Here is a 9,678-nt window from a genome sequence, read left to right as displayed (position 1 = left end):
AAGTCAGTGTTTGTCCGAAGACAGTCTTCCGTGGTCACATGGCCAGTGCGACTTAGACACGGAACGCTGTTACCTTCCCACCGAGGTGGTCCCTATTAATCTACTCGCATTTGCATGCTTTTGAACCGCTAGGTTGGCGGGAGCTGGGACAAGCGACGGGCACTCACTCTGTCACGTGGATTCGATCTTACAGCTGAAGATCTACAGACCTTAAAGCACAGAGGCTTCTGCGGTTTAACCTGCAGCGCCAGCACGTCCCTCAAATTCAATGGAGTTGCTTCTAAATAGACTTGCATTGCATTATACTGAAATAGAGCTACAGTACCACACAAAGGCATTTTGGTTCAGTGTGAACCCTGAAGCAAAACAATTTCTAGCGTTATTTCCTTCTTTCTCTGGTTCTTTCTTGGTGGCAGAAGGAGAATCATACAAAGCAGGCTGTCCTTCACATTTTTTAAAGGTACGTAAGTAATCCGACAGCACCGTGAAAGATTAACTTCCTCCCTTTAGGTCTGAACAATAGTTCTCTATGCTGCGCTTTTAACTGTATGTGGCAACAAAGCAGAATGAAAATTTAAACCAGACGTTAGGGGGAAATGTGTCCTTGGGGGGGCAAGTTGAGGGGAAATGAGCTAAGAAGAGCTAAGGAACTAAAGATGGTGTTTTGTCTCCAGAAAGAAAGACTTGAGGGAGGGAAGCTAGGATGAGGGTTTGAGCCAACATAAAGGGGCTGCACTCTTTGGACCGTTATAATTTAGGGAAACACAATAGCACCCCTCAGCATAATTGGGGAGATCTCCTCGATATCATTTAGTCCCACAATGTCCTGTGTGTTATCCTCTGGTGGATTAACAGGCTTTACTGAGTTCTGGAACCGAAGGTGCAGTTCTTTTAACCTGGTCAGCATCTCTGATTATGCCATAACAATAAAGTATTTATGTAATAGCACCCCTCCCTTCTTCACAGCTTTCCTTTCTTATTCCTCACTCCTCCACCAGTGCTCTTTCTCTTCTTTTCCCTCCCTTCACTGTTTTTCAGTTTATTGGTCTTTCTCTCCTTTTTCCTCCAACCTGATGCTCACTCAGCCTCTACTTTGGTCACTCTTCTCTACCCCTTTACAAGGCAGCAGGATCCCTCCATCTCTCTTTAAATTGTTTGAAGAGTTCAGAGCCCTACGGAGAAAATCAGCATATGGAGTTGCCTATAGGCCCTGCTGTGAAGGAATGGGTTTCCCAGACATAACTTCAGTTTTGTCTTCATCTAGCAACTGAAGATGATAATGCAGGCCACAAACAGATTTTAAGTGGGCCAATAAACACACACACATACAAAACAACAAAAACAGAAAGCAAAATAACCCAAAAATATTTGGGGGATTATAACCCCACGGTCCTCTCAGTATCCACTTAAAGTTACAAGCCTATGGGTTTCATGACCTTGGAGCCACTGCAGAGAAAAATGTGCAAGCAGACATTCTCTTTCATTAATATTATAGATTTTAAAATAATATATAATGGTGATAAGTAAGAAAGGTGAGAAACTGTTACAGCAAGAGTCTCCTGGAATCTTAAAGACTTGACATTATGACTAGGTTTAATTGGTGTTAGCCACCCTAAGTGGGATTTAAACACCACAAGGGCAGGATATAAGTTTTAAAACTGGTCCGTCAGTCACTCAGCAAGCTGATGAATCAATAGCAGTTTTTTCTTCTCAGGAAACCACTTTTTTGTGGGATGGAACTCTACCATGTTTCCCCGAAAATAAGACAGGGTCTTATATTAATTTTTGTTGTTGGTAAATGCTGTTGGTAAATGCCAGGTCGACAAAAAATAAGACCGCCCCTTATCTTTTGCCCACTCCTAAAAAACCTAATCTGGACCCAGGTCTAGTGATCAACTTCTGACCAGTAGCGAACGTTCCTTTTCTGGCCAAGGTGTTGGAATGTGTGGTGGCTGAGCAGCTCCAGGGTCTCCTGGATGAAAGATGATCACGAACATTCTTTAATATAATCTGTGATTTTATATAATCTGTGTGCTTTATCTGAAGTAGAGTATATTCATTATATCCACAGTCACACCATGTATCTTCGACATGCCTTCTTACAGCTGTGGAGAATATATCAACTTCGCCCTTACCTGGATGAGCGGAGCCTGGCAACAATCACACATACACTGGTAACAACCAGACTGGACTACTGCAATGCTCTATACGTGGGGCAGCCTTTGAAGATGGTCCGGCAAGTGCAACTGCCACAGAACCAGGCTGTGCGGCTGGTAAGTGGTGCTGCCGCACGGACTCATAAACACGCTGGTTCTGAAAAATTTACACTGGCTGCCGGTTGCTGCTTAGGCCCAATTCAAAGTGCTTACTTTGACATATAAGTCTCTAAATGGCTTAGGACCTGGTTGCCTCAAGGACCGCCTTCTTCCACATGAGCCTATCCATCCTCTAAGGTCAGGCCAGGAGGCCCTTCTGAAGGTGCCATCCCTGAAAGAGGTGAGGGGGATGGCATGTCGAAATAGGGCCTTATCGGCTGTTGTCCCCCAACTTTGGAACGCCCTCTCTATAGAGCTCCACCTGGTTCTGACACTTTTGGCTTTTCGGCACCAGGCAAAGACCTTTCTGTTTAGCCAGCTGTTCAAAAGGACTGGGGTCCTTAAAAGCAAAGGATGGGATCAAGAACATTCTTTTTATAATCTGTGATTTTCTATAATCTGTGTACTTTATCTGAAGTAGAATATATTCATTATATCCACAGTCACACCATGTATCTTTGACATGAGCACACAGCACACATTTGTTGCTTTTTTTAGCTGTTAGTAGCTTTTTTTCTCCACTTTGCCTTCAGACTGATGGAAGACAAACAAGTAATTAATCACAAGCATTTTAACCCTGCCAACGGACACAAAATGGAATCCAGTACTTGCCATTCTAATGGTTTTGGAGGGAGGGGTGCGCTTGTTGAGTGTGGAGTTGTCAAAATGTTCACCCCAAGCTATGGGGTGGTTGGAAAGAGGAAAAGGGGGAGGGGGAGGAGAAAGAAAGAGGTATAAAAATGCTCTGAGTTTGGCAGAGAAAGAGATAGAGAGAAGACACCAAAGAAGACACCCAGGCCAGCATCTTTCCTGTCTCCCGCTTGCTGCAAACTCAGGGTGAAAATGGGGATAGAGGTGGTGTGGGGAGAAACCTTGGGTTATTTCTCTGTGAGTCACGATTGCTGAGAATATTACTCCCAAAGGTATTGTCACCTGTAGCTTCATGGGGGAAAAGAAGAAAGAATAATTTGTAATTTGACCTGATCCTATGGGGTCTCCTTACCATGACAGTACCACAGGTTTGGACAACTTTTGAAAGTGGGGGGTGGGTGGCTGCACTGGATTATTTCATAGTGTAAGGCAACACTTACCTTTATCACTTAACTGGCGAGGGAGAGAGAGACACACAGAAAAATATGTTAGTAGCTTAATGTTTTATGTGCTTACTCAGAAGAAAGTCTCACGGCTGTACATACCTGTTTATAAATCTCATTCCCAGATATGTGGCTAAAGGGTTGCAGCCATGGTGACCTGTTCATTGTTGCCTTCCAGGATGGGATTTGTAGAATCAAAGAACAATAGAGTAGAAGCGGATCCCGAGACTCATCTAGCTCAATCCCCTGCTGATGCAGGAAGCCCACAGCTAAAGCATTCCTATCAGATGGCTGTCCAAACTCTGTTTAAAAACCTCCAATGAAGGAAAGTCCACCATTTGCTGAGTTAATCCCTTCCAGAGTTGAACAGTTCATACCATTAGGAAGTTCTTCCTAATGTTTAGTCAGAATCTCTTTTTTTGCAACTTGAATGCATTTGTTCCGGTCCTAGCCTCTGCAGCAGCAGAAGGCAGGTTTTTCTCAACCTTCCATCTGACAGCCACTCTAATATTTGATGATGGCTATCATATCACCTCAGTCTTCTTTCTTCAGGTTAATATGTCCAGCTCCCTCAACCATTCTTCATAGGCTTGATCTCCATCCTTGGTTTTCTCATTCTGTTTCTTTTCTTCTCTTTCCCAACGTAGATGGTTGCTCCACCTAGACGTTGGCTTACTGTAGTTATATTCGCTTGTTTCCTGGCCATGTTTCTTGGCCATTTTGGGAGCATGGCTGTACATGATGCACCTCAGTTCCCTGGCAAGGAAGCATCGGTGGATGAACTGTTGCAGTTTTACAATGAGGCCCAGCAATATCTCAATTCAATCAACCGGCCAAGGTAAATGGAACTTGTTTACTATTCATATATACTGTATGCCTCTTTATCTCAGAGTCTTGAGTTGTAAGATGATTATAGCTGGGTGAGAATTGTGCTTCAGCTTGATTTTGATTAAAGTTTCCAAGGTTTGCAAATATCTTCCTAATAAGGATGCAAAGAATTTCAGATTTAGAACCTCAGTATGTAGGAGAAGTAGAGACTAACAGATTCATCCGATCAGATTCAGAGCTTTAATGCTTACCTTTTAAAAGTGTGAATTTGAAATTATGTGTATTCAACATTGTTGTTCTGAACCACAATTGTCATTCAACCATGTTTGTTGTGTATTTAATGATATGTGTACTTTTGAACAAGAACCTGGTTGGTTTAGAAAACGTAACCTTTTGAAGCTTTGTTTGGTGTCCTATAGATCTGATCTCTGACTCTATCCAAGAATGCAAATATAAGCGCCTGGCTACACTGCTGATTTGTATCTGTTTCACCTCCAGTGCATTTTAAATCAATTTACAGTCACATAGTTTTTGTATCTCTCTGTGTGTGTTCACTTCGCAAATTATTACTCTGATAAAACTGCTCAGGGAAACTACATGTGAGATTTTAAATAATTTCATCAACCAGCACATTTGCCTGCATTTCTCTCTTTTTTCAAACAATACATTTTAAATGATGCACTGCTAAAGTGAAAAAGATATTTTAAAAATATTTTAGACAAACACAGTGTCCCTGATGTCTGACACCCGCAACAAGGCAGTAATTTAATATGACAATGGCATTCACATTGCCTGAAGCAATTAAAAAAGAATCAATTTCAGAAGCGAGTTAAATTTTAAAAAACCCTGCCAGCCTCTTCAAAAAACCTTCACTATGTGTCGGGTAGCCAGGATTTTAAGAATTGATTTTAATATGCAAAACATGATTCAACAGCGGTTCTTATTATCAGTCTAACTGTATGCCAAGTCCCAGAGACACGAAAACTTTGAGGAGAAAATACTTTGTTCTTTCCTTCTCCCCAAGAACCTAGTCCAAATGAGATTTTTTAAAAGAAAAGAATAAATTTGAGTATTGGAGAGGTGGCAAAAATCACTCATACAGAATGCTTTTTGGGATGAGCGAAATGGTATTAAAGAAAAATTATTCTGACTCAAAAAGTATTGTATGGAGATATTACTGTATTGGAAAACAATCTAGTGACATACTAAACTGCCTTGTATCATGTTCCTTCTAACTCTGGGTACATTCAGATGGGGGAAGCTGGAGCAGACTGGTTCAGGCTTAAAAGGTTCTTCTTTTTAGTGTGATTTATTTTATCATTCACTTGAGTGATCTTTCTGTTCAAACTGATTAACATTTTTTTTCTCCCATGAAAAAGGTCCAGATCGGTTTTTGGACCACTCCAATCTATCTCCCTTTCAATTAATGCCAACGTCCAACCCCCAGTTCCCATCCCTTTCCCCTCCTTTTCCCACGGCCATCATTCAGTAGGCGTTGGAAACTTTCTTTAATTTTGTTAAATAAAATAAGTGACATAGAGAAATATCAATGCATCTGATTAGCACGGTACACATAATACCACCAATGTATCTCATTTGTCCAGAATAGCACTGCATCAATAGGAAAATATGTTTACAATTTTTTAAACGCAAGAGTGGATAAAAATAGAGGGGATACTCATTATCCCACCAACTATGTCACACGGTTGTCACCTTAGATAACGTCATCTGGAGCTCTATTTGGGTGTGAACTAACCATTGGCATGGGCTACTGAACAAGATAACTCCCAATCACACCTACCACTGTGCCAAAAAGTTGCTGGACGACTCTAAAAAGAGGTGGGATGGATTGCTCCAAGTAAAAGCACATGTGGATGCCATAATTTGATTCAAACCAAACAGCACCAAAAGCAATCCAAATAGCGAGCCATACGCTGATCTACATGTGCCTTTGTTTATCTCAACTGCAACCGTCCTCAATGGCTCTGCAATGTTCCAGCCAGGATCCTTTCCTAGCCCTCCCTTTCTAGCTCTAGCTGGTTATCCTGGAAATCTTCTACCCGAGTACTTACCACATCTGATAATGGTTAGTTCCCACAATCGGATGAGATTAGTGCATTCAGAGTAATGGCATAATAATTCTTGTATCCTAATTAGTGAAAATCTCATTCACAAGCCTTTGTTTTCATCTTCACTCAGATTTGGTAAGAGATCCAGTGGCCGGACACATTGCAAAGATCCATACTCAAGTTTGGAATGTTATGCATGAAAAGTAAGTTTCTCCTTGAGAGAAGTTGCCCTAAACTACAATTACATTTTTAGTACTGGACATTATAAGCAGCTAGTGTACTGGCCATTGGTTGGGGCTTGAATATGTGTGTGTAAATGTGAACTGTTTTCTCAAGGCTATTTTAGCAGTGTAAATTGTAATCCACTCCCCCAAAAAAGCTGTCATTTGTCCCATGCAGAAAAACAGGGATTCCAGATTCTGTCATATGTCACCAGTGCAGCTGCATGATTTCAAACCCTGCTTCTGAGGTTCCTGAGTCATCTGGTTTGCCAGTGTCATGAAAAGGACTAGAGAAGCCTTTGGTTTGATCTGGCTGGCCTGTTTATGTTCCTGTATATGTGCTGGAGGAGACTCTTGAGAGTCCCCTGGATTGCAAAGAGAACAAACCTATCCATTTTAAAGGAAATCAACCCTGAGTGCTCACTGGAAGGACAGATCCTGAAGCTGAGGCTCCAATACTTTGGCCATTTCAGGATAAGAGAAGACTCCCTGGAAAAGATCCTGATGCTGGGAAAGTGTGAAGGCAAGAGTAGAAGGGGATGAGAGAGGACGAGATGGTTGGACAGTGTCATTGAAGCTACCAACATGAATTTGACCCAACTCCGGGAGTCAGTGGAAGATAGGAGGACCTGGCGTGCTCTGATCCATGGGGTCATGTAGAGTTGGACATGACTTAATGATTAAACAACAACAAATATGTAAACATTTGAAGAAACTGGCCCTGCCATTAGGCAGAATGAGTCAACTGTCTCAGGCAGCAGTTGCTAGTGGATAGTAGCTGCAGTTACCTGGCTCTTCCTCCTGCACCCCTAAGCAATTGCCTTACCTTGAGCTTTAAGTGCCACACTGGCAACCTGTCCTGTTCCCCTAAACTGGGCTGCTGTCCTTAGGTGTGGTGGAGGACATTATCTTAATATCAGTATCAAAGTGTTAGACCAAATGTTAAGACAAGGCATATTTCTTTACATTTTCTTTCCAGGCACACAAATCTTTCAGAACAGGAGACATCAAACATGCAAACAAAGGTGTGCCATCTCCCATTTGTTCACTTACAAAGCAAGAGCAAGTTCCAAAAGTGAACTGAGGCAAGCCTCTGCTAGAATGAAGGAGGAGCCTTATGTGTCTTCCTTCTAGATATGGCACCAGTACCTTGTCTTGGTAGACCTTGAGACTAAACTGGAAGTCTAGTCAGCTTTTTAAATGTACCATCTTGTCTTTTACCTTTTGTTTCTGATCATGGGGCGTTCTTGGCAAAGATACTGGAGTGGCTTGCCATTTCCTACTCCAGGTGGATTGTGTTTAGTCGGAACTCTCCACTATGTCCTGTCCGTCTTGGGTGTCCCTACACGGCATAGCCCATAGTTTCTCTGAGTTACTCAAGCCCCTTCGCCACGACAAGGCAGCAATCCATGAAGGACAATAAATTATATTTGGTTACTATTCTTCTGTTTTCCTTTCCTCTACTTTCTCTACTGTCCTGGACATTTAAAATTTGATATCCATCCCCCATTGCCTAAGTTAACAATGGCTGGAGGCTGGAGAATTATTTTCCTCGCTCCTCTCACTTTATGAGGCAATTTAATTTTGCAAAAGATCTGACCTCTGCAACTGAGGGAAAACAGACTCATCTATGCAGAATTTCTTTAAGGCACTCAGAGGAGAAATATGGAATACAGCTAGCACAGGACAGTAATTAACAACCGTCTAGTTGCTGGTTGAATCAAAGAAATACACACCTATTTTAATAAAGTAAGGTTTTTCCAGAATAGTGGTTAGCAATGGGATAGGAGTATCATCATCATCATCATCATCATCATCATCATCATCATCATCATCATCATCATCATCATCATCATCATCATGTGCCATTATCACATGCCATCATGTGAATTCTGAGTCTGACTTATGGTGACCCTTTTCAGGATTTTCCAGATAGAGAATCCTTAGAAGTGGTTCACCATTCCCTTCTTCCGGAGGTGCCCTGGGACTCTGAAGCTTGCCCAAGGTCACCCAGGCTGGCTGTTCTGCCTGAAGGCATAGCGAACAATCAAACTCTCAACATCTGGCTCCGCAGCCAAATACCTAATCCACTGAACTAGGATAATAGCCATGCACAAATGACTGCTTGGAGTTCTCCACCCTCTTTCTAGGCAGAGAACTGGGGGAAGAGGGGGAAAGATATCATCAAACTTCTCCGTAAGGAGAAGGAATTTCCTAAAAGTTTCTGGTAGGGTGGGAATTTTTATTAGTGGTGTCATTGGCCACTTCCCCCCCAAAGTGGGAGGGCACCCTTCTCTTCCCCTAAGGTTGTTGTCCTTCTGTTTCTTGGTCACAGTTGCAGTTACTGTGTTGCCGTCGTGGTTGCTATCTTAAAGCATCCTAGTGTCACCTTGGTGTTTGGTTGGAGGTTGGTGGCCCCACAATACTGGAGAATATGCAGAGGGAATTCATGGTAACTAGAAGCTTAAATCTGAAAGTCACTTTATTTGTTATAATTCCATCAAACTTTTAAATGAGATTGGTTGCTACGAAGCGGAGAGGGGCGGATGGATGGGCTAGATGGCTTTCTGGGGGTACAGTACTGGGAGAATGTCCCAGAAGAGGACAAGACCACTGGCACATAAAGCCAAAGGGTTGGTTTCAGACCTACAAGCAGCATCATGCACCTCATAGATGTGGCCTAAAGGAGAGCTAAAGCATTTCCTGTTCCCACCATCTTATTGACTGGTCCATCATTTCTTCCAGGGACATCTCGCCAATAGATGAGAGCAAGCAGTCCATGTTGAGCAAACCCGGTGGAATCCTGGCCACTGTTTGATCTTGTCCTCCTGATTTCATGCAATCCGACCTGTTGAATCCTGCTTTTCCTCCTTTTCAACAAACGGTTGAATCAAAGCTTTGTAATAAACTTACGTAGATTCACATTGCAACCAGTTTGTGTTGAATTCATGCCTTTCCCACCAGCCTTTGCTGTGTTTAGGAATTCTTGGCTGTACAACCACTGAGATCAAGCGTGCAGCCATGTTCCCCCTATTAAGTTTCAAGACAAATGAGTGGGTCCTATCAGTCCTGAACTTTGTCTGGTGGCAAAAATGGCAAAATTCAGGCTGTCATGCTTAGGGCACATCATGAGAAGGCAAGATTCACTGGA

At 42.4% G+C, this 9,678-nt stretch overlaps 1 protein-coding gene across 3 annotated transcripts; it reads left to right on the top strand.

Annotated features, from left to right (window-relative positions):
- The first annotated feature begins 418 nt into the window (after positions 1-418).
- Positions 419-9,678, top strand: LOC140708079 (uncharacterized). Of its 3 annotated transcripts, XM_078377966.1 has the most exons (4): positions 419-460; positions 2,072-2,273; positions 4,057-4,247; positions 9,273-9,678. In XM_078377966.1, exons 2-4 carry the CDS (start codon positions 2,079-2,081, stop codon positions 9,343-9,345), a joined length of 459 nt encoding a protein of 152 aa, XP_078234092.1. In that variant the 5' UTR covers positions 419-460; positions 2,072-2,078; the 3' UTR covers positions 9,346-9,678. The 3 variants fall into 3 exon arrangements, 1 of the variants encoding a protein (XP_078234092.1); XR_012088214.2 differs by lacking the exons at positions 419-460; positions 2,072-2,273 and adding an exon at positions 6,437-6,509 and having other exon boundaries at positions 9,273-9,449; XR_013537588.1 differs by lacking the exons at positions 419-460; positions 2,072-2,273; positions 9,273-9,678 and adding an exon at positions 3,086-3,152 and having other exon boundaries at positions 4,057-4,196.

The sequence above is a fragment of the Pogona vitticeps genome, chromosome 6, assembly GCF_051106095.1.
Source record: "Pogona vitticeps strain Pit_001003342236 chromosome 6, PviZW2.1, whole genome shotgun sequence".
NCBI lineage: Eukaryota > Metazoa > Chordata > Lepidosauria > Squamata > Agamidae > Pogona > Pogona vitticeps.
Note: the sequence above shows the minus strand (reverse complement) of the source record. Positions and strands in the feature narration are given on the sequence as shown.

Bases quoted from the DNA above. Each gene is read 5' to 3' on its own strand.
- LOC140708079 (XM_078377966.1), top strand. From the start codon at position 2,079: ATGTATCTTCGACATGCCTTCTTACAGCTGTGGAGAATATATCAACTT. The intron at 2,274-4,056 runs GTAAGTGGTGCT...TTCCCAACGTAG, and splicing joins AGAACCAGGCTGTGCGGCTG to ATGGTTGCTCCACCTAGACG. The intron at 4,248-9,272 runs GTAAATGGAACT...CATTTCTTCCAG, and splicing joins AATTCAATCAACCGGCCAAG to GGACATCTCGCCAATAGATG.